Source organism: Polyodon spathula, chromosome 21, assembly GCF_017654505.1.
Source record: "Polyodon spathula isolate WHYD16114869_AA chromosome 21, ASM1765450v1, whole genome shotgun sequence".
NCBI classification, from domain to species: Eukaryota; Metazoa; Chordata; class Actinopteri; order Acipenseriformes; family Polyodontidae; genus Polyodon; species Polyodon spathula.
In genome coordinates, this window is record NC_054554.1 from 21333599 (window position 1) to 21358980 (window position 25382).

General features: G+C 38.4%; 1 protein-coding gene across 10 annotated transcripts in view; it reads left to right on the forward strand.

Annotated features, from left to right (window-relative positions):
- Positions 1 to 6356: 6356 nt before the first annotated feature.
- LOC121296614 (C-Jun-amino-terminal kinase-interacting protein 4-like) overlaps positions 6357 to 25382 on the forward strand; it is a 90831-nt gene continuing 71805 nt past the window's right edge. For 7 of the 10 annotated variants that reach the window (XM_041222339.1, XM_041222330.1, XM_041222334.1 and 4 more), the window contains exons 1-2: positions 6357 to 6836; positions 24591 to 24711. In XM_041222339.1, coding sequence (XP_041078273.1) covers positions 6537 to 6836; positions 24591 to 24711 — 421 coding nt within the window. In that variant the 5' untranslated portion in view covers positions 6357 to 6536. The remainder of the gene's footprint in view (positions 6837 to 24590; positions 24712 to 25382) is intronic. The other 3 variants (XM_041222333.1, XM_041222338.1, XM_041222343.1) reach the window with 1 other exon arrangement.

Genomic DNA, 25382 nt, shown 5'->3' on the forward strand with positions numbered 1-25382 from the left:
ACCCCGGGGTCTCCACCCATAAAACAACTTGAATGGTGAAAACCCCATAGAAGCCTGAGGTACTTCTCTGATAGCAAAGAGAAGGGGAGGAATCAGCCGGTCCGAGTAGCGCACATCACTGTCAATAAATCTGCGCAACATGTTTTTGAGGGCCTTATTAAAATGATCCACAAGACCATTGGTCTGGGGATGGTAAACCGAGGCCCTAATGGTCTTAATCCCTAAATGTTTATATGTTCCACGGACTAGCCAGGACATAAAGTTGGTGCCTTGGTCAGTCAATATTTCCTTGGGGATTCCAATTGCAACAAATCCTCTTTAAAGGGCTGCGAATGAACAACTGGTGATGCAATTCCCCAGTCTGAGGTAATTTTTCGACCCGGTACAAAAGATCTCGAGCAATTTCAAAGTGAGGGTATGTGGCGGTGTGTCTAAGTTCGACCGCCCATCCATTAATCACAGCTGCTTGGTCAAAGAGCCTGCCCAGCAGGTTGTCACGCCCTTGTTCGAGCCAGAAGTCATGGGAGCAAGCTAAAAAATCAACTCCCACGGCTTCCAGCTCGGGATCAGGTTGGTCCTGAGTGGAGGTTGCTGAGCCAGACTCCAGAACTGGCTCCGCGGCCTCAGCCTCAGACCCTTCACCAATTAACTCCAACTGAAACTTTCTGGACTCCCTCCATTGCCAGCCCTCATTCTTAGCAGCCCGGCATTCCCGTTTAGTTTTTAGGGGTTTAAATTTATGGCAATGATCATGATAGTGAAAGATCTCTCCAATTACTTCCTCTTTCTTAGCCAATAGGGAGGACAGAGCCATCATATTAGGTAGCCAACATTTAAACTGCTCGCAGTCCCGCCCCAGAACTACAGCCACTGGCAACTGAGGACACAAATCTACTTGTACTTGTGTCTCCTGCTGGACAATTTTTAAATTTACATTAACCTTTGGATAAGTGCGCAAATCCCCATGAACACATTTAATATGCACCAGTCTTAATATTGGCTTATGCCCCAGTGAGATTAAGCTCTCCTGTATTAGGGACTGGCTACACCCTGAATCCAAGGGAGCATAGGTTTGTGTACCATCCATGGTTACAGGAATAACAAAATCCATCTGCTGGAGTGACTGAGGTAATTGAGCACTCTTACCCGATCAGATGATGTCACATTCCATGGTGGGGCAATCTTGAGCAATATGGGTGAACTGGTTTCTTGCCTTGGCACTTCAGTATGCTTTCGAAAGACTGGTCTCGGTGGTAGGGTGGCCACACAAGACCCCGGTCCAACCCCGCAGCAGCCCGTGGATATCCCCACCCTGCCCCGAGTCCCAGGCTTGGAGCTCCTACCGCCTCACTCTGTCCAAAAACCTGGTTACCCCTTCCCCCCAGTCCCTTCGTCCACCCTGGGGCCAGGAGTGAGAATGATGCAGGAGTAGAGATCTTCCCAGGCAGCCTGGCAGCTGTTGGTTCTGCTGCCTGGAACACCAAAGTGGTGGGGGAATGCCGTTGCACCCATGCGTGTGATTCCAGGGCCAAGCACTCCATGAACCACTCCACCACAATTGTCTCCACCAGCCTTGCTTTGGTGGACTGGTCAGGGTTCAGCCAGCCCATGGCATAATCTTTCAGTCGATGGGCAATAGTCCGGGGTTGTTCTCCTCCTGAAACTTGCGACAGTTGAGGATGCTTTCAGCATGGGGTAATCGACCATTGCCGCGGGATCCAAGGTCCTGGTGGCCGCTTGCGCCTTCTCTGTCATTTGAGGTAGGAGCCTGTGACCACCCAGCAGAGGTTGCCATAGCCTGGAACACTTCCAAATAAGCTCCCGACGATCCTCCACTGTCATCTTTGTTGGTCTCTGTAGCCTCGGGTCTGGCCTTGCAGGTCTAGCCCCTCACTGCATGGCCACCGTTAGGGTTTGGCGCAAGAGGTTCATCATGGCCATGAACTGTACTGCATCCATGGCTTGCACTGCTGTAAGTGGGCAGTGCCAGTGAATCACACTCTGACACCACGTGTGGGAGGGTGAGGGAATTCAGTGGACACAACACAGTAAGTTAAGTGTTTAAACAACCCATAGGGGTGTACTTTATTAGTTCCGCTACAAGGTAACATTGGGCTGCTGGATTACTCCAATACCAATGATGACAAAGGGGTTTACCAGGTGCACACACACACACACAAGTGCATCAAAATAATACCACAAACAAAAGGAAAAAGCAAAAAGGAAAATAAAACACAATAACAAAACTACAAATAAAAGGTTCTGCTATTGCAGAGTCCCCCACCATCACTAATTGATGGCTCAGTCTTCAGCCTATATTCTGCTATACAGTACTTGTGGGGTTGCCCAAGGTTTCCCCTCTAACTACTCATGCCCCTAATTCTAATAATAATGTCCGTTCAGGCTGTCTTCCTCAGCTTGGCTTGCCTGTCTGTTCCCTTATCTCCAGACGCTGGCGGTTGTTGTTGTAGTCGTTCACCAGAGCTCCCACTGTCCTTCTTCCTATATGGGTACAGCTGAGGAATAGCAGAGCATTATTTTTATAGGTTGAGAACCCCTCAAGGCCTGCCTCCTGACCACTCAGAGAGAGAGAGAGAGATCCCTCACCCAACCACTCCGTGTCACTGCCATGATTGACAGGCGGAACCTTCAGGGCTCCCGAGCTCATCCTGCAGGATCATGCATGCATCAAACAGCCAGCACAGATCTCGTTCTGTTACACATGGTATAAATAAATACTGGAGTAGGCCTAGTTCAGAACTAGTTAATCTAATCTAATCTAAAAAAAAAAGTGTCTGACTAAGCTAGTAAAGAATCAAATATAGTCTGTAATTAAAGCACAAGTTAGTCTACTTATTTAAAGTTGCTACAAAAACCTAGCATTGACAATTCAGCTTCCTGAAAATGATAAACTCAACACCAACAATGGAAAAAGAGGAGAAAGCAAGGAGGAAAAAATGTTCTAGAAACTTCAATGATTTTGAGAAACGCATACTAAAGCAAATAATATTGAATTTTCCAATAACTGAAAACAAGCAGCATAACAGCACAACTGAAGCAATGAATAAAAAAACTCCTGGTTTGAAATATGCAAGCAGCATAATTCTAATGAAAAAGTAACAGCAAGACTGGTACAGCAGCTATACAGCTAAGATATAGGCTCTTTACATACATTTTCAATTTCTTATATTGCAACTTTGATTATTAAACCATATCCATCACTGTGTTTTGAGAATTCTTGTTTTTAGTTGTACGTGAACATAGCTGCATAAGAACATAAGAACATAAGAAAGTTTACAAACGAGAGGAGGCCATTCGGCCCATCTTGCTCGTTTGGTTGTTAGTAACTTATTGATCCCAAAATCTCATCAAGCAGCTTCTTGAAGGATCCCAGGGTGTCAGCTTCAACAACATTACTGGGGAGTTGATTCCAGATCCTCACAATTCTCTGTGTAAAAAAGTGCCTCCTATTTTCTGTTCTGAATGCCCCTTTGTCTAACCTCCATTTGTGACCCCTGGTCCTTGTTTCTTTTAAGAGGTTTTTTCATTTGTAAATATTGTATTGTATTTTCAATGTTAAATTCTAGTAACTGAATGAAGCCTGCAGAAAAACATAAAGAAATATTGCCTTTTCTTGTATCAAGGTCCTGCTGAACACAGGGAATGCTTTCAAACTGGGAGGGGGGGGGGGAGAGTGGGGCAGCTGGGTGATCTGCTGAGTGAGTTCATACAGTCAACAGCCCCTGATAGGTATCCCTGATGATGATCACATGAACAGCACCAAGGACTCAGAAGAAGAACAGTTGCATTATGATACATTTGGTAAAATGTTCTTTTATTGTGGTATTTATTGTCAACATGTTATTCCATCATCAACATTATACAATAATATAAATCCCCAGTTTCCCGATAAAGATTTTCAGTAGCCAAAAACATTATGATGATCAAAACAGGAGGAAGAGGCTTCCCCCACAGAGATGTATGAGACAGCTTTGGCTCAAGAAACGTTAGTAGCTGTACTAGATTTTCTTTATACATCCGAAAATGATCACAGAAGTTAATGTCATCGTATCAGTTAATTGGATCACTTCTGGCTAGCAGCATTCTTTTCTCTTGTCTTACTGAAACACTCCTTTAATCATTAACACAGTCCAAGTACTCCATTTTCTTTAGGTACTGAGGACAAACTGCATTTAATCTGAATTTAAACCTACCCCCTTAGAAGTTTTAATTAAGCCTCCACACTTTCTTTGGAAGCCCTAATTTGTTAAGGTTCAATTTAGAACCATTTTTACGTGCTGAATAACAGAGGGTTCTATTAAATTGGTTCCAAATAGAATCATTTGATATAATCTAATTCTAATTAGGGGTTGGAAATCCTATTTTTGTATTTGGGACCATTAAAGTGATTGTAGCTAACACAATAATTCCATAAATTGTACCTGTTGTGCACTTCCATTTGTGATATAGGTCTTAAATTAGCAGTTTAGAAAGAAGTAGTTAATGGAGGTGCAAGAGAGGTTTTATGGAATACTTCATTTCATTTAATAAATAACACAGTGCACAGGCAAATGAGAGCCTAGGCTTGTGTTGGTTGATACATTGGCAACACCATTCTGGAAAAACAGAAGTCTATCCAAAATATTACTTAACACCAAAGAAAGCAAAAGTCAAATATCCCACATGGTTTATTCTATATTGGAATAAATAGACCGATTTTATTAAAAATGATTGAAATAGAAAAAGGGACGACTATCTGTTTATGGATATCAAGACGTTCAGTTAACAAGGGGTCTGAGTGGGATTCATTGTAAATAAATGTCCCACCTCCAGTCATACGTTATTCGTCATTCCTACAATGTGGAGAGCAGTTTGGGGTACAGTCGACAGCTCTTTTGAGATGGCTTGCTCATCAAAACTTTTTGCATATATTCTTGCTGGCATCAGTTTGTAGGTACACAGGCTGGTGAGAAATATACAGTAGAACACCTCAAGGCTTGTCATTTATTGAGAATCATGTAGTTTCTCTCTTTTTTGGCATTTCAATGGTCACTAAACGTGTATCACCAAACAGTGCTAGCTGTACTGTACTCTATTTAGCAGTGAAGTCATATTTTATATACCTACCTGCATGGAAACCTCAGGGTGTGAGAATTATTTTTCGGTTAGTAATCAATCATATAGAAACAATAGGCACTCATGGAAAATATTAGACCACTTTGTGATTAAATTAGGCATTTTAAACAGCTTCTAAAAAGTCTTATGCATTTTATAATTTGTGGTTATATGTTCCTTTCCTCTTACTATTATAAATTAATTGCATATGTGGCCTATTAAAGTTATCAATTCAATTAGACAATCACTAATTGCTTATTTTGACAATGTTTCAAGATTTTCAGTTGCAGTGGTTTGATTTCATATGCACAACAAATACAGACTATAGATGGGTGTTCTAATAAATTTGCACACTACTGTATGTTCAAGTTTTTATTTATCTAAAATTTTGTCACCTGTAATGTTGTGGCATATGCATCAAAATATTAGACATGCCTAAGAAAGAATTTTAAACAGCTTGCATTTGCGGGATAGACCAGCAGAGAGCGCACATAATTAAGCAATCCTTTCTCACACATCGCCTATAAACTGGAGAAACCGAAGCAGGAGACAAGCAACAGGCAACAGTGTTTACGTGTCAAGGTCGGGTGTTATCAAATACATTACTAGACTACAGTATTATTACGACATGCATACGTTAGGTTGCTAACAACACTGCAATGTTGTTGCCTGTTTTTCCACCTTTCTAGTCATACCCACAATACCAGGAGATCGGTAAACTGACACATTTCAGCATTTTCACCCTCGTGGAAGTTATATTTGTCAGTGTCACATGAACACTTTGGGGCAAGACTGTAAATAGTTTATCTTCCAAATATTCCATCTATCAATTATTACCAATTATTTAACTGCCAGGTTTTTCTAAATTTGCTTAGCTTCAGATGTTCACCAATATTCTAAAATATTTAACTACATCATTTATACAGCTTTGTTATTCGTACATACATAGATTACTATATATATATATATATATATATATATATATATATATATATATATATATATATATATATATATATATATATATATATATATATATACCTTGTATATGCATACGACCACATTAAAATGACTTAAATGTCAAAGTCCATACAATTAAAATAGGAAGCCATGATTAAAAATAAACATGATCTAGGGACGTGACACATCACACCAATTCTGATCCTGATCCCCTATTCTAAATCCCGAGCCGTGCTTGATTTAGAATCTGACTTGTGACGTCATCACGTGACGGTCTACTCTAGTCAACAACTCAGCTGTGCACAGAGTGACTGAGAAAAGGAACAGTGTTGGGGAAATACAGAGCTTCGGTCCCTTTTAGGGAGGGACTGTTACTACTCGTCTGGATTTTATCTCAAACATATAAGATCTGAACTGCATTTCAAAGGTAGATAAATTAGGTCGGACCGTAGGGGGAGACAATGGAGTTAGAGGAAAGCGTTGTGTACCAGGACGATCCGGGGACGGCGGCTATGATGTCTGAGCGGGTGTCGGGCCTGGCGAGCTCCATCTACCGCGAGTTCGAGCGTCTCATCGGGAAATACGATGAAGACGTGGTGAAGGATCTCATGCCGCTGGTGGTGGCCGTCTTAGAGAACTTGGACTCGGTTTTTGCAGAGAACCAGGAGCACGAAGTGGAGCTGGAACTGCTGAAAGAGGACAACGAACAGCTCATGACACAGTACGAGCGGGAGAAGGCGTTGAGGAAACAAGCCGAGGAGGTGAGCCGGGATAACAGCTCTGGGAAGAGCGGGGGATGTATTACATCTAGTGCTAGGCCACTCATTCTCAAAATATATTAATATTCGAGCTTCTCGGGATGTAGGACATAGACCTGCCAAATGGCAGTGGGCAACGGCTACACAAACATGATTGATAGAGAGCAGCGCCGTCTTAAGACATAACTGCTGCTGTTTTACCACCGGTGTGACACGGTTTGACTCATCTACCTATTGATAGATTTTAATAAGGTACAGATGTTTTGACGGCGTTGTCAACGACGGGTTTCTGCTGTAGTCTTTGGCCAATGTCGTGTATGGCGGGTCGTGACGTCAGGAAGACTTTGGTCGTTGAAGCAGTTACGTGTTTTTTTTTTTTAAATGTGCATGCTTTGTTTAGTTTGTTTCATTTACTTCTGTTCCTTTGGATGCTTCTCACCCCGTTTCCATTGTGTGGCTGTAGAAGTAGTTAAGTAACGGTCATATTTAGCTAGACACCCCAAGCTTCTTGCACCTCCAGAGGCCTTCAGTGAAAGACGTGATAAATTGCAGGGTGCTTTGTTGTGGCGGTACACGAGTTTCTGTTTGGAGTAAACAAAACAAAATAGTGGTTAGTTCTCGGGTTGTTAACTATTTCTTGTTTTACAATTGCTATGAGTGAAATGCTTCAAAGATGCCCTGGTAAGATCGTTAACACGTTCTGTAGAGTAAGACAGTGAACAGTGTGATTAACAGTAAACAAGTAGCATATGCTGCACTCGCCTCCCTTGGGCTTTTAAAGTCAACTCAACTTGTTGTTTAACTCTTTGGACCAAAACACACAGTTGGTAATTTAATGTTATTAGTACCAAGTGTAATGTGTTACTAACCAGACACTATAAAGCAAGTTGTTAGTTACCAAATGACATAATAATGTGTCTTTATTACATTCTTAAATAAATAGGCTGTTTCACTGTCCATTTGTCCAATCTTCAAACTGTGGTAACACAATAACAAGCATGTCTGTGACCGCTTTAAGGTGGTAAATTCATAATCGTTATTGTATGCTGCCTCCACATAATCCAGTATTCTGGTAAGTATGTCCAGACTGTTTCATCCTCACAGGATAAGCGGTTCACTCGATATATTTAAACATGTAGGGTGCCTCAATACAACCCCGACTATGATAAGCAATGTGAGCTAATGAAGATACTTCTCAAGTTTGATCATAATTGTACAAACAGCTCCTTAGAGCTCCCTCGCTTAAATACTGTAATATTGTGAGTCTGTGTGAATATTAGTAGTACCTGGTGCTTACAAAAATGTATTTGTGCACACCTTGGCTGTGCTGCCAAACAGGCTTGATACCTGGAGGTAAGGCTGCATATTGTAAAGTTATGCTTGCACATTCATAAACGAGGGCTGAAAGTCAGACTTCGACACGTCGGTACGGCGGATATATGTTGTGGTGACTTGCTTTTTCTTGAAGGCGAGTTGTGGCAAGGGCTGCTAACATACGTGTTGAAAAAATGTCAAGAATAATGTTAAGACCAGTGTTAATTAGTTTTACCAAGGTCCAAAAATGAATTCATGGAAATTAGCTTTTGATGTATAATTCCTGATCTGTGTGGGTGTAGAAACCTTTGACTTTACAGTTCCTCATGTGTTTCAGTAGCATTTTGCAACAGTTCACATTTTATTGTGACCATTAAACCTTATGTATTTAGTGCAGGTTACTTTCCATCCTGTAAATCAAACTCAAAACTCAGACTATTGTAATGATTTTGTTTTTTATTTGTGGACACAGTTTGCCTCACTGCACAAACAAATAAGACTGAACATTGTTGTTGTTGGTTGATGGGTGGCTGCCCTTGCTCTGATGCCGTCATTAATTGCTACTAAGCGCTAAAGATATTATTTCAATTTCAATACATTGGATGTGCTGTATTGACTTGCACACAGTAAAACTTTAATTGAATATGTCACTTCTTATTTGAGATATTAACGCTTTTGGAAGATATAACTAAACAGCAGTAAAGGGATTCAATCATTTTCTGACATTTCACTGGCACTTAGCCTTACCAACAGACAGCTGAACCTAACATTAGCTGCCTACTGCACAATAACACTTAGTCATTGTCTTATAATTAACTGAGTTGCAAACATAAAGGATTTAGAATGGGTATTAGAAAACCACCTCGTTTTGAATTGAAGCCAGGAAAATCATGTTCCTGATGGACACACCCAAACCATGACATTGCAAAGTAGGCCTTTCTATTGAACTTGAAAGGCCTCTTGTACAACATAAGAAAAATCTAAAGTTATCACTAAAGTCTGTAGCTTAATGAGGAAGTTGAATGTCTTCTAGAGACCCCGTCCTGTATTTCTTAATTTGGTTTCAGCAAAATCCATGCATTTACTAGTAAGTTTTGAGTAAATCAGTAAGGACCATTCTTGTTATATACTTAAAAAAAAAATATATATATATATTGAAACACATGCCACTTGGGAGCCCCAATTCTTGTTGTTTGATTTATTATCAAAAAGGTCTGATTGTATCAAATGCAGACCTAAGCAATAACATCTGTTCCTTTTAAGTTTCTACACATAGTGTACCTTAAGACTTTTAAGTAAGATAGTCTGTATAACAATTAATCTTTCAAACACCATCAAACCTTAATCCAAAGAAAATATTGTTTAAATGTTTTAAAAGTCAAGCTTGTGTTTCCTTTAGACTCTGATACCATTATCAGCTCTCGGTTAATTTCACAATGCACATTCATTCACTAATTAGTTGTCAGATGATTTTGAAAATAATCATTGTTTAGCCATGTAACAGGACGAGGAACCCTGTACACGTATTTGCTTATTTATTTTGGAACGGGGTCTCCCCCTCCGCCCCTGTGTTTTGAGTTTGAGCATTATGATTTATTTATTGTATTTGGATATAACGACGTAGCCGTGCGTTTGTTTTGTTATTGTTTTGTTTTTATTTTGTTCCTGCAGAGACGAGATTGGCAGCCCGTCCTCTGCCAGTTGCTAATTTGAAACCTTGTGCTGAAGGTGGCCATCTCCCGAATTAAGTGATTAATTTGTTGCTGATCAGGAGATGGTCACCTGTATAAATACCTGCAGCTCTCTGCACTCCAGGTGGGGTGTTCAGAGGAGGAACGGGAGAGCGAGAGGATAGAAACAAAACAAACTAAAACTAAAGTATAGGACCAGTGAAGGCGAGTGCCCAGTCTGACCTGTGTTTTTGTGTTTGTGGTTTTGTTTTGTTTAAATATTTTTAAATTTTTTTTAAATCAAGCAAGTGTTTTTGTTTAAATTATTTTATTTATTTGTTATTTGAAAATAAAATGGTGCAAGCACCATTGCATCGTACCTGCAGTGCTCTGTGTTTTCAGTTCCTCACTCTGGCCTGACGTCACCGCTCAGCCATTGCCTGCCACAAGCCAACATGTATTTTCATTTTAATACAAGATATGACATGGTATGAAGTAACCCAAAAAGTACAAGTGTAACAGATTTCCAGGAATTTAAAGCAGCAAATCAAGAACTTTCCTTTACTTTAACTAGTGTTTGAAAATGGATAGTTACCCCCTGGCTAGTAGTAATTAATTCAGTAATTGTTCTGTACAGCTCAGAATATCACAACTTTTATGGACAGCCAGAATAGGTTTACATAAAATGTAATCAAAAATAAGTGTGCTCCACCTGCCTTTTTTTCTGGTGCTCTGCCCCTTTAGTGGCACCTCCTGTTATCAAAGGATGCATATTTAGCTGTTTGCTAGTAGAATACTGTATGAGATTACATTTGACCTGTTGGAAATTCTTTTGACTTAAAGTTGCTACATAAATATGTACATGAGGAAAAAAAGTTGGTAATACGGTTGCTTCTTTTTAGTAGAATTAATACCCCATACTCCTCACCCAAGTGTATTGTCTATTTGGGCACGCAATAGTGCCCTCCCACAAAAAACCAAAAAACACCTTACCCTTGCAGATGTTCTACAACTATTTAATACACTATAATGCAATATCTTGTCAGCACTTCATGTCAGCCTGTGGGTGCCCCCTTGGAATGCTGTAGGTCAGTCAAACTGCCCTGGTGGGATGTAGTTAGCTTTTAATGCAGTGACAGGTTTCAGAAAGGAGACCATTCCACATGCCTGTTGCTCCTATTTGCAATCCGCAGCAGTGTCAGGGTGTGATCAGCTGCAAAGGACAAGCATACCAACAGTACCAGTAGTACTGGAACCAGGGCCTCTGCCTCAAGTCATTTCAGATGAGAGGGTTTATGTGCAAATTAAATCTCAATTAAAAATTGATAGATACATGCAGAAACAACTGTGTATAGGCTACCCTTTTTGTTAACTGCGCTATAGTTCAGGTGCCACTGTACTTGATAAACGATAAACATACAGTGGCACACATGGGAAAAGTGTTCAATCAATTAAATACAATTTTTATTTATTTTTTTGGTGGAGTTTAAGGTTGGCTTGTTCCAGTACATACAATGATTGACTTCAGCCTTGCAATTTGGATGACGTTTCTTTGCAGATATCAGAGATGGTGTCACAGCAATGTTTAAGTTCGGTAAGAAGACTGGTCTGCAGCTGTTATATTGGTGTACTGTAGCTTGTTGCGTTGGATCGCTTAAAAGATTTATAAAGTGTAGACCGTAGTTTGGCCTGTCACACAGCTGTTCTGTCAGCTTGGTCTCGAATTACATTTTTTGAGCCAGTTAGACATACAATTTTAAACAGCAAATGAAAAGTAACCCTATTCTGTCTTTCAGAAAACACTGCTCAAGGTTTAGTATCTGTTCAAGTGATGCCTTTGTTGGAGCATATTTCCTGCAAACCAAACAGATCAAGTTGTGCACATTTAATCCAGTTTACAGTAGTCTATTGGAAGGCTATAAAAGGACTATTAAATACGGAATAGTATTAGTCTGTGATGATATAGTTTGAAAATAGCTGCAGAGTCAAGGATGCATTTCAATGCAGTTGCAGACTCTGGAAAATATTGTGCTTTTTCCTTATCTTGACCTAATATCTTAAATGCCCTAAAATGTAAATGTGATAAAGAGCAACCATTTAAGGCTCAGACTTTGCTTGAGACAGTGACATTGTGTGAAAAGGTGCTGTATTATGAGATATACCTTGCAAAACCTCACAACCCAACACTGACAAAGTAACATTTGCTATGCAACTTGATGAAGCATTATTTGTTTGAGGACGTGAACAAATTGATTCTGGCATAAGTTTCATTGCCATACTACAGATCCAAGCAAAGGAAAAAAAAACAAAAAAACATCTGGAATAAAATGGACATTGAGAAATTTAATATGACTTATACAGATGAAGTACAAATGGATATCTGTCAAATCAATGACTAGAAATGAGTGAGTCAGAATGAGTATTTTTATACACTGATAAGTTATCCATGTAAGTACATGGATAACTTCAACATACTGTCTCATTTAATATGAAAATATGTACAGTAAATACTAAATTGACAATGTACCAATTTAAACCGAATGTTAAAATCTTAAATTGAATCTTTGTTGGGACACTAGTTAAGGAGAGGATCAGAATCTGGCTTTATAATAGAGATGCCTTTGCATCTGTCTTTATCTACACTTTACATGCGTGCCATTCAATTGGGATTAAACTTGTTTCCATATCAATTGTCAGGATCTGTGAATATATGAGCCTGTCTGTCTGCTTGAATGCCATCTCATGTCGTGCAGCATTGAACAAATTAGTTTTTAATCCCGCGTCAAAGAAATTAAATACATGCTGATATGTATGTGGTGTTGGGCAGGTACAGTTAAAAAAAAAAAAAAAATCATAATTTAGTACGATCTTTGGGACTGGTTGGCTGCTAAAAAGCAAGCAGAATCACAACCTAATATTGTGTCAAGGGCAGCACTAAACATAAAACAAATTTGACATGAACCTCCTGTTACAAGGGCTTAAGGAGAGAACTCCAAACCTACTTCACTTGAGCTTGTTTCCACTTCCAGTTCGAAAGTACCTGAAGAATCTTACACTGTCCAGTTTCAGTTCTTGAACTAAACGGTGGTACTCCCCAAACCTTTTTCTTTTTTGGTTAATTTAATTTTTAGTTTTCTTTTTCAATTCAAGAACATCGGCAATGAAGCCTCTTCCTTCCATTTTCCCCCGTTTCTGCAGTGTGTATACCCCCCCCCCCCCCAAAAAAAAATTGCATGCTGCGTCTGCCTCCCTGAGTCAGTATTCACGCCACATTCGGTGTGAACACCACAAATCTGCTTGCTGCCTGTGCCGCATCCAGTGTGAACAACCCTTTAATCACAGAGTTGAAAGAGCCCACCCCAATCAAGGGCAATTTTTCTTAATTTGTAGTGGGGGCCCAGGCTGTCGGCAAATTGTCCCAATTGTTTTATGTCTGCTGCGAACAGTTCGAGGAGGTGCTTGACATGGTGGGACCAAAGCTGCATAAAAAAATAAAATAAACTGGAGAGAAGCCATCAGCCATGAGAGAGATGTGCTGGTTGTTGAAGATAATCACAAAAACTTTTTGTAACTGGTACAAAAAAAACCAAAACATTAGACACATTTTACAAAACCTTGCAGTTATACAGTTTGACATTTCATTTTCACAGATTGTGGTAACTCCATTTTATAATCTGATTTCTTAACAGTTATATGATGGTGGGTTCAGGGGCAACATTAAGGCAATATAATTGAATGTTTGTTCATTTAAAATGCTAATTTGAGATGTTTTCCTGTTTACGTTCCAATAAATTAATTTTGATAATGATACTTATTGCTTTTATTGTTAATTTTAAAAAACATTTTACAAGTTTGTATTATTATTATTATTATTATTATTATTATTATATTATTATTATTATTATTATTATGTGCTGTAAATGTAGCCTATACGCCTGTGTTCTGATATGTGCTTGTTCATTTTCCAACATTTTGCATACCATATTCTTGTTAACCAGTGCCTATAAAAAGACTATAATAAAACTTTCGCTTTTATACTTGGGGGGTGTACTATAAAATGTAATTTTGTTATAAAACAAAACTGTTACTTATTTCCCAGTGACACACAACTTTTTAACAAAGTTGCTGGAATGTTTCAATTGTTATGATGTTGCTACAAGGCTGTCTGTGTTAGCGGCTTCTCAGTGACCGCATGAAGCATGTCAAGCTATGATCCAATATAAAACGCCGGTCTCCGATACACGCCAGGTCTGCTGGCAATTAGAAATCGGTGTGTTGTGCATTCCATTTGCTGTGATCTATGCTGTATTATAGGATAAGTGAATTCCTATCAATTTTTTCTTTGTTTAATTTCATAGAAAGATTTCCTCAGATACCCACATAATACACCAATGATACCAAATGTTTACATACTGTAAAGTCTAAACTGAAAAGCAATATTTCAAATGGGCAGCTGTTCTGTTGTGGTGTTTTGAGTTTTTTTCCAGGTAGTGTTGGTTGTTCAGCCAGACAGGGCTGGATACATCAAGGTACCTTGGCTCTAAGGAAAGTTAACAAATCCCCTAGAGGCAGTTGAGTAGAATTGACCAGATTTCTGTTGAGGATATCATTCCAGCAGTTCTTTTGTAATGCAGCAATGTAGCGTTTGTATTTAGAGGGGCAATACTGTATCTCGCTGGCTTCCCGTAGTCGCCAATGAGTTGAAAGGTCACATGGTTTGAATGGAATGGAACATTGCAAATGTTACACAAAGACAAAGGAAAGAGGATCAAACAAATGACATTTGACTTGCTCTTTAATCTTTCTCTAGCCATGTTGTGTCCACTGCATTGATATTAACCAGGGTTCATGGCTATAGTATATGATACAACTACTAAATGGAAACTTATTTGTTTTAAAAGTGAAAACATTGCAGAATTAATAAGCAGGTGCTAAAGAAATCTGCTGTACCTTTCTGCAATATCAATTAAAAATGATGCTTTATTTCTTTGTTTCTTCAGAGTGTGTGTGTGTGTGTCCTACTGCAGTAGAGTGCAGTGCATATTCTAGCCCATGTTAAATGGAGCACTTGGTTGTCAGGTTACAGGATCTATGGAATTTCCAGAACCTGTTGGGAATTGAGAGCCTGCTTTTAAATGAAACTTAGTCTGCTCGTTAAAATAAAGGAAGCAAGAGGAGACAGGAGTTTTCAGGAAAAAAGAACTTCCTGCAGTTTTTATTTTGTTCCTTTTTAGTGGGAGTGCCCCTATATAGAATACCATTAACCTCATGGGTAAACAAAGGCAAGTTGAAGCATTCACTAATGGAAGCATTCACTTCTAGCAATGTTTGGCCTCACAAACCGTGAATGGAAAAGACTGGGACTGGTTTACTGCCTGGAATCCTTGTATTTTATTTAATATTTTTTTTATGCTATGGATGTTGAGGAAGAATCCTATAACTTCCGCTGTGTTCAGTTTTAAAAGGTCTCATAAGTGGCAGAAAAACTGAAGGAACACAAGATTCCAGACAGTAACCTCTGCATGTCCCAGTTGTTTTTTTTCTCTGTTCGTCTCCAGAATCTCTGTTTTCAACTAAAAGAACTAGAGGCTGTTATGGTTTTAAACTCAACTGTCAGAAAGGGGGGATTCCCAGTGAACAGTCAAGAGAAATCGCTCCTCTTCTGTGAATGTCCTTGGATTACAGACAGAAGAAGCAGGAGGTGTAGTTTTAATTTTTTTTTTTTTTTTTTTTTATAGGAAGCAAGTTTATTTTTCCTATTTCCTATTTTCCTAATTCTGAATAAAAATAAATATTGTATAATGTGCCAGGTTGACCCAGGTTGGCAGAAGTCACAATTTAAATCCTGTACTTTCAACTCATCTGTAGAAATAATTAGTCTAATTACATGTACTGTAATGCTTAAATAAAAAGAAAAAAATCCTGGTCTTAAGAAAAAAAAGTTCTGGTAATATTTTTTCCACAATCTAATTCTAGTATATCAAAGAGAAAGGCGTGGTTTCACAGCACTGCTGTAAATGTTGTTCAAGACCAGATTAAATTAGTCTTGTACTAGCAGTGAATGTATTTGACACAAACTATTAGGGCCTAATTCTGTTTTGAACAGAGGAATGCCATTTAACAAGTTTGTAACTGTGGAAGCAGGAGCGATTTCTTCAGCGAAGGCGCTAAATGATTTCTATACTGTCTTTGGTAAACAGCATTACTGATCAATGCATTACAATTCTTTACTGTACTGTAACGTACAGCAGATCCCCTTATTGAAGTAGGCTGTACTATACAACAGACGCAGGCAAACGGTTTTATGTTAAACTAGAAAGCATAGAAATGTTGAAACTTCACAATGGGATTGAGCTGTAGGCCTGCAGCTTAGATAATACCCACATAGATGTATGGCAGTAGTAACACAAGTAAGAGAAATTAAGCATGAAATGGCAACAGGTCTGCAGTAGCACCTAATGCAGGGCTCTACATTTAGATTTTTACTACAGTATTTTTGTCCACTAGATATTTAATTTAGTCTGTCCACAGTCCACATTGACAGATTCCATGGGGTCATCTATATGCATTGTTTACTGAATCTCATCAGCTTTTTTTCTCATGAGTCTGGTGGTGCACTTTAACAACAGTTCGGCGAGCACATAGGCTGGAGCAACCAGTGAATAAAACAACGCGTCCATTCAGCTCATCTATGCTCGTCCGGTTCCTAGAAGCTGATTGTTCTAAAAAACTTGTCAAGTTCAGCCTTAAAGGAGCCCAATGATTGAACATTAACCACATGACTACAGTAGGTAACCCATTCCATACCCTCACCACTTTCTGTTTGGAGAAGTGGAATGTTATATTGCAATGCAGTTTTTTAAATTTTTTGAAAGAAAAATGTGCTTTTGGATCTAGACTGGAGGCTCCCAAGGCAAGAAAAATATCTTCCTACAGTAAGTGCAAAAAAAAGTACTAAAACTGACATAGAACTGACATAGCTTGCTGCATGTAGCATTGGTTTAATGTGCAGTTTCAAATTGGATGTGTTTTAAACTATGGCACTATTTTCTCTACAGTAGCTAGTTAAACCATGCTTAATTTATTTTGTAGTTTAGAGTAAGGTTGAGGCAATGTATCGATTTTATCGATGCATCGTATTGTTTGACAACTATCCATAGTCAAGCCTGTGCATCGTTTTTGTATAAAGGGTTTAAGCAAAGAAAAGCTTTTATTTTTTATTAAATTTGGAATCTGCCATTATTTTTTGCATTAAGCGCAGAGCTTCTCTGCTCCCCTCAGGTTTGACTTGCTGAACCTGCAGGAGATTGAGCTCACCTTTGCCCCCGTGCCCCGCCCCCTGTGAGTGTTTACTGAAGGGATTGTATCTGTGCAGGAGTTAAGAGTGTGTGCTACAATTACATATACTGTATCGACTGAGCTACAATGCCTTTCGATGTTTGGCAGTTGTTTTCTAAAGACAGCAAGAACAATTGATTTTAAATCATTTGACTTTTTTAACCAAGTTAGGTATGCCTAATCCTGTGGCCTTTTGCATCTGATTGAGCTCAGGTTCACATGCACACTTATGCTCATGGCAAAGCCAGCATGTTCTGCAATGTAATGGGAGTCCTGTAACCATATTTGTGTGTTATACAATATATATATAAATTTGCCATTGATTTTTATTTAGGTCACGTGATATAAATGAACATTTGAAAATTCTATTGCATACTGTCCAGCAAATCCCTCCTGTAGATACTCAGATCAGTGAACTGTAAAGTAATAAGATTCACCTGCTCAGGACAAATCCAGTGAAAACTAGAGAACATTTGTATTATTTTTTCTACAAGGAGTATACAGTACATATGGGATTTCCACACATACCTGTGAAATTTGTATATGTTGTGCACACAAATTATCAGAACATGTTCATTTAACAGTGCCAAAATGGCGGCTTAAGTTTAAAAGAAAATGGCCAGGCTCTGTACTAGTCTATCTCTGCATGATTTTTAGTGTCAAGTAAGTTATTGGCTTAAGATTTATCACATTGTTGTTTACTCTCGTTCTCCAAGTAATATAATGCACCATTACAGTTGCTAACCACTTCTCTGATACGTTGTTTTTAACCTCTGGACACATAAATAATGTAAATTTTCTTCACATTTACTTACAAACCATTCCATCTGATTCCCCAGGGATACAAGGTTATTTCTTTTTAAAAGTTGGTGTGTTTCTGTAAGGTTTTATCAGTGAGTCAATACTGTAGAGGTGGGGGCTGATATGACAGAAGGAAAAAGAGGCTACACACAATAGGCTTTGGAATAAAATCCTAACTTTAAACAAGTTGATATATATTTTTTAGAAAGCAAGGTATGGCCAACTAATTGCTTAATTTACAGGGCCCTACAGTTGTGTTTTGGTTCTTAGCAAATTAATAATATCTGCAACATACAGTAGATCTGATCTTTCAATGCATCATGAAATTCTGGATAAAAAAAACAAACAAAAGCCAAGAAGTCTGTTATATTTTGTGACAAAACCTGGCACAGGCTTTCTTAAACCAGTATCCGACTCTTGATATAAGCACACAGAATACACGCCTTTTTACTCGCATTACCTGTTTTTTGCTTTCTGTGCTTTTTTGGAGTTATGGGACTTGCCCAAAAAACATTCCAGAATATCAAGGGCAGAGCGAGAGCAGTGCTTCATTGTAATATTGCCGCAAGGGGGCCGTCGTGGGAGATTACCTCTTCATATGTAGTAGCTGGTGGGTCAAACACAATAAACTGTATACTGTACACAATGTTTCCTGTGTAGTCCGCTGATGTGAGTGGGTGTGCGATGTGAGTCTGTTTGAGAGAGAGACAAAGACTGACTCTGAATAAATCGGCGCAAAAACAATTTCTTAAAAATAAAAAAGGAGTTTTACTGCTTTCCCTGCTGCACACCCTGTTGTCAGTCTCTTCATTGACCTCCATAGCCAGCCGCTGCAATATATTTCTTGCCACTAAGCAGAATATTAAGTGTTTTGCAATACTGATTCCAAAGTGCTTGCTGATTGTGGGGTAAACAATGCATTTGTATATATCCGGTTTTGCATACAGCGATACATTGTATACATTTAAGTCTCACTACACATAGCCTTCATACACAGGAATGCACAAAAACATAAAAAAGTAAATTAAAAAATAGCACACATTTGTATTTTAAATGCTTCATTGCGTTAACAAATTCAATTAGAACAATTGCACTTTCCTTTGTGATTAGCTTTAAAATGTCAGGTGTGAGTTTGACAGACTTGACAGCGATAGTAGGCAGTCCTCCAAAAATGTACGCGCCCCTCATTATTTTGTTGAAATACAAATAAATAAATAAATAGGTGCACAATATATCATTCAAAACCACTTGACAAATGTAGGGGGCACCGGCTGAACAGCTGACTTTTTACGATTCACTTTCAACATATCGGAATGTTAAAGTAAACTAATTTGTCTCTTTAAGAGATGCGACACAGGTGCTGTATTGTTTTTACTGATATGTATTTGGAGTTTACAAGGACACACTGTCAATCTTATTTTATTCCTTTTTGATTTGTTTTCAACTGGCCGCAGCTTTTTTTATGAGCTGGTTGCTGGTGAAACAATTTAATCTGTCGTTTTTTTCCCCCATCATGGAACAGATAGATTACATTGGGCCGTATATGCAGGTAAAGGTTATTGATGCAGCTTTGCCGCCAGCAGTGCAGTTAAGGCTCATGTAGTCCAGGATGCATGCAGGCACATCTTAATGTACACACACCAAAAATACGGCAGCAGCCATACATAAGTTAGTAAAATCTGCTGTGTGCCCTGGACTTTGATATGAATGTTCATCGAAATACATTGACATTTTTTTCATGTGTTCTTTATGCCATGCGCCATACAGCAACACATTTGTAGAGCTCCTTTCTGTTTGGGGGTGGGGGATGGATGTAAGTAGCCCGCTCTGCGGCTGCCCGCAAGTCATTTGGCCCACCATGAAATTTAATTGCCGACCCCTGCACTAAAGCTTGGTTACCAATGTAGAGATAGAAAAAAATAAACAAAGAAAAGAGTAATGCTTTGTTTTAAAGTAATCTCAAACATAATGTACAGAATATTTGTATTTTAACTTCTAGTTTCCAAGAAACCATCCCTAAAATGTTAATATTGTAACATTTGCATATTGATTTACTTACTAAAGAAATTCTGAAAAAAATTAGTTATGAAAAAAATGAAAAGTTATGCACAAAGGGCAACAGCAGAGCAGCAAACTGGATATGCATATATAAATAGTAAGGGTAGCTGATTTGACAGTTTTATAGGGGAAGCTTTACTGTAATAGTATCTTTCATTTTGACACGTGAAATGCATTTCAATGTCTAACTGTTAATAATGCTAGAAATTGCAAAACATTTTATAAACCGATGATTACTAATTTCTGATATACCATTGCTAATTTTTAGAAAAGATTTAACACTATATATATATATATATATATATATATATATATATATATATATATATATATATATATATATATATATATATATATATATATAAATATATAATATATAGTATAAAAAATATAAATTTATAATATTTATTGGTGCTATTATTTATGTATAACAAGTATTGTTGTATGTATACAGTATGCTGGTCATTTGACCAGATAAGCCTAACTTCAACTGTTTGGTTATGAGCCAAAAGACCATTTAATAAAATGATTTGACAGATTGCCTAAACCATTTTTTTAAAATAAATCTGACAATCAAAATAATTTGTTGTTTTGCGTTACAGGATACAGATTTTGTTTAAATGCCTTGAAAAACTAGCTGAATGAAAGAACAAAGGTACTATGTTGTTTTATTTAAACCAGTACAAAAATGCCATTATTGCATGACCCTAAGAAGACAAAGCTTTAACTGTTTCAGTCAGTTTTCTTAAAGAGAGCAACTGTGTTGAAAATGTTCAGCAGTGCTTGCATTTCATTTCACTTTTTCAGAATTGGGGGAGGGGTTACTAAACCAAATGAAAATAAAAACTGACCTACAATTAATTTCCATCGCTTCTTATTTTAGTTTTCCTCAGAACGTCAGTCAGTTCTCCCTGTTTCTTTGTAAGTCGCCTTGGTTAAAGGCATTTGCTAAAGGAATACCGGTAAATATTATTATAAAACAAGTAAAACGAAATTTAACACCCATATATTAGTATGCAAAGAAGGGTGGTTAGTGCAAAGCTCTCCCTTTGTAGTTATGAAAATGCAGCCTCTTGAACTAACTAGACCTTCAAGAATACAGTCCTGTTTGACTAATGTATTTTTTTCAAAATAAACAGGCACACTTGGCCTACTTGTATTATAATATAATTTACCTTAAAGTGATGTGAGCTGCCTCTATCAGTAGATGCAATGCTATGAAAAATATGTACAGAAAAGCAGAACCTGCTTTCTGTGCATGGAAATGAGCCAAAATAAGGTACATATTTCATCATTCATTGTGAACAAGTGAGAATATGTGGGTTCTAAATAAACTTTGTGATTTGGCTGATTCTAACCACTGCACTGCGGCAGTCGGTTAAGACGTATCATTTGGGGTCCCTTTTGGTTGTCGCATAGCGTTTACGAGATGCCACTTTATTAGTATGGCAAATTACTTATGTAAATAAATAAGACAGTCTTCGATACAGTACAGCATGGCTTAGGGGCATGTGGCAAAGTGGGTTGCAGTGTGCAGGTGTAGAGGCAATGCAGTGCTCAAGTAATGACAAACACTTAAATTCACATTCCAAACAATGTTTAATTTGATACAGTTTATAATCCAGGTCATTATAACTGCAAATTAGAATCCCAGGCAATACACAGCAAACCACTTTAAACCTTCTTCATTTCAACATTGGACGCCTGAGAATTTTTTTTTTTTTAAAGTAATAAACAAAAATTGTGGCGTTTGTCCATAGGAGAAAATAAATTGTGCCTTTTGGCCAAAAAATCTAAACAATCTTGCTGTGCAGGCAGAACTTAAAATGCCCTTTAACTATGTTTTTTTTTTTCCTTTCATTACTCAAAAAGCTCTAGAGAACAAACAAACTGAGTAATGTTAACCTGCAAACAAATATATATAGGACAACACAGCTCCCAGGCAAGCCCACAGGCGCCCGGCCAGACTACAGGGGTCGCTGGTGCGCGGTGAGCCGAGGACACCCTGGCCGACCTAGACCCATCCACGCACTGCCTGCGCGGCTAAGAATTAATACAGATGCTGCTCATTAAAAATGGATATGGCCATTAACACATCAGTGACTATATTTAATTAATAGACCTGCAGCACTACAAAACCTTCAATACACCATTGCTGACTTTGATAGGGTGTAGATTTCATTTATCACATTTTATTGTGTGGGTGGAAAACAAAGAGCTTGGTGTCGTCCTCAAGTCTGAAATGACTAGAAATACATGAGAATGTATTTAAAGCGTTTAGTCCAGTGTTTAATGAAATCTTATTTTTTGAAAGGAGAGAACTCATTTTAATGTTACAAAATGATAAACAAACGCTTTGAGCGTGCTTAAGAGAACTTGGGTTATATTACTTCAGTTGTTTAGTTCTAGTTTTGTAAAATATTTTGCCTATTTAGAAAAAAAAAAAAAAAAAAAAAAAGAGGAGTTAATTTCTTAATTTACAGATCCAGGAGGTATTGTAAATGCATGCTTACAGTGAATACAGGCACTGTTGCTGTTTTAGTAGCGACTGGGTAGTGCACAGTCTGATTGTCAAGCTAACCAGACAGGTAAAGGGTCAGTCTGAGGATGCAGGCCTTTAATTGGAAAGGGAAACGGGGATTAAAACAGTCTAAAATTATTATTCACATAGTTCATTACATTTAAACCAAGTGATGACTGACAGACTTTTGGACAGGTAAAATAAGTTCTCAAATTGATTTTAGGGTTAGTGAAATTAAACAGTGTAATTTACTGATACTGTCCTAGAATTGATAATGTTGATATAGAGCAGTCAATCCCTTGTATTGCTACTGCAGAGTGTTTTGGTACAGAGTTTTGGTACAGAGTTTTGGTACGGGTGTGTACCGTTTATTTTGCAGCACAGAACTTAACATCAGACTCTTAAAAGAATGTTTTACCACCCACTGAACTGAATCATTGACCTCCAGGTCAAATTTCACATTATCTTAGTAACTGGGCAGTTGAATCTAGATTATGTAAAGTTACAGTAAACGCTTGTTACACTATTGCCTTATTTTGATAAAGTATGTTTTAAAAAAATAAAAAATGTTGCGTGCTGTACCTACATTGGACCAAATTCCCATGCAGGCTATATTTATACACGACTCTAGAGCTACTTTATGGATTGGTCTGTTTTTATGTATGTTTTTCTGAGCCTGCAGTTGGTGGGCAACTACAGTTTTTTTACTCTTGCAGATCAGTCAATTTCATAACATTCAATCTTGATAAACACGTTTACTCTGTCACATAATTAGTGAACAAAGGTTGCCTTTCTTACCAGCAAGAGAGAGCATACAGTTCACATGCATGTCACACATGGTGGTGGTTTCCTTCTCCCAGGTTTCCTTATAATTCTCCCCCACTGGGGGTGAAATTTCCTGCGAAGGGGATTTTGAGGAGGTGGTCATACATACGCACACTTTACATACACATCTGGATACCTGCTTATCCAAATGTCATTAAACTTGCTATTAAGTTAGTGAGAATGGGGATATAAGGGATCTGTCTATGTGTCCATTCATTCATCCTCCTGTATTTTGCACACATTTTGGCGTATGGATAATCGCTAAATTGTCATAACATTTTCTCATACTAGGCTTGAATTTTGGATATTGTGGCGTTTTGGTAGTTTGTTTATTTATTTATTTAATTTTACTGACATTCTTGTTGAAATGATCTTCCACCTGAGCTGTAGTGTGGAAGGATTAGGCAGCTTCATTTCCATACAAAGCTGTTGTATACTGTAGTTCCAGGTAGGTTGTCAATGGGAGGATGACAGGGTGGTGCAGGCACAACCACTATTGGAAAGTTATGTGGCTTCTGTGTGTTCAGTTTAATTTTTTTTGTCAAAGCCATCTTTTTTTTTTTTTTTTTAATTTAGTCGTTGCCAGTTATTTTTTGTTATTTTCTCCCAATTTGAAATGCCCAATTAATATTTAGACTTGGCTCACCGCTACCACCCATGGGCGAAGGTGAAAACACGCTGTCCTCCGAAGCATGTACCATCAGCCGACCGCTGCTTTACACACTGCGGTTTCACCATGCAGCCACCTAGGAACGACAGCGTCAGAGGACAACGCAGCTCCCGGGCAGCTAACAGGCAAGCCCGCAGGCGCCCGGCCAGACTACAGGGGTCGCTGGTGCGCTGTGAGCCAAGGACACCCTTGCCGACCTAAGCTCGCCCCCGTCCCCCCCACCGGCGAAGCTATGCCAATTGAGCGCCGCCTTCTGGGAACTGTGGAGTAGCCCAGACTCAAACCGGCAACGTCCAGGCTATGCTACTCAGGAGCCCCAAAAGCCATCTTTTTAAGTGGCAGCTCCTGGACTGAGTGTAACGCCACCCTCATTTGAAACGGATCAACTGAAAAAACATGTGCAAAGCACTCCAGCAGTTAGTGTTGAGCAGCACTTTAGCACTATCAGCACTATCCTAAGTGTACACAGCAGTTGGCACAAGTGTTCAGCTGGTGGAAGTTCATCGTGCTTTGCTGTCCTACTTTAAAATGACTTTGCCTTCTTTTCTTTACCTGAACAGAAATTCATAGAGTTTGAAGATTCTCAGGAGCAAGAGAAGAAAGACCTGCAGGGTCGAGTGGAGTCACTGGAGTCTCAGTCACGACAGCTGGAGCATAAAGCAAAGAACTATGCAGATCAGAGTAAGTACAGCAGCAAACATCTACACGGATAACTGTGCACCTAGTAGGACTGTTTTCAGTGTCATGTGTGTAGGCATTTTCCACTTAGCATTAAGAATTCAAATGGTTTTTAAGGGTCCTGGAATGGATCAAAATCAGGGTCTGTATTTGAATCTAATGCATACTTTTCAGTTGAAACCAGTTGAAATGTCTAACTCACTCAAGAATATTGGAGGGATTTATAAATGGGAATTATACCTGAATAGTCTTAGACATTTTGAGAGATTTCTAGTTACAGATTGGATTGTAGAAAAAGGAACATTTTATTTCATACAGTATGTTGCTCATGTGCAACACAGCATCTTTAAATTTACACACTGATGCTAAAGTTCATTTTAAGTGGAAGAATACCTTCTAGGCAATTGTAGTTTTCCACATGAGAGGTGTGTGACCAACTTATTCACTGCCAAAGTACAGCATGCTTGTAAAATAGGGTTATTAATAAGCAAAACATTTAGAAACTACCTCTCTTTATTAGTAAATGAATGATCAATCAATCAATATTTATTTTATATAGCGCCTTTCAACATCTTTCTTTACTCCGCAGGCATCTCACAAGTTGAATGGTACCCTAAAATGTTCCCCTTTTTTCTTAGAAAGCAGTACAACTTGGGATAGGGAGTCTGTTGCCA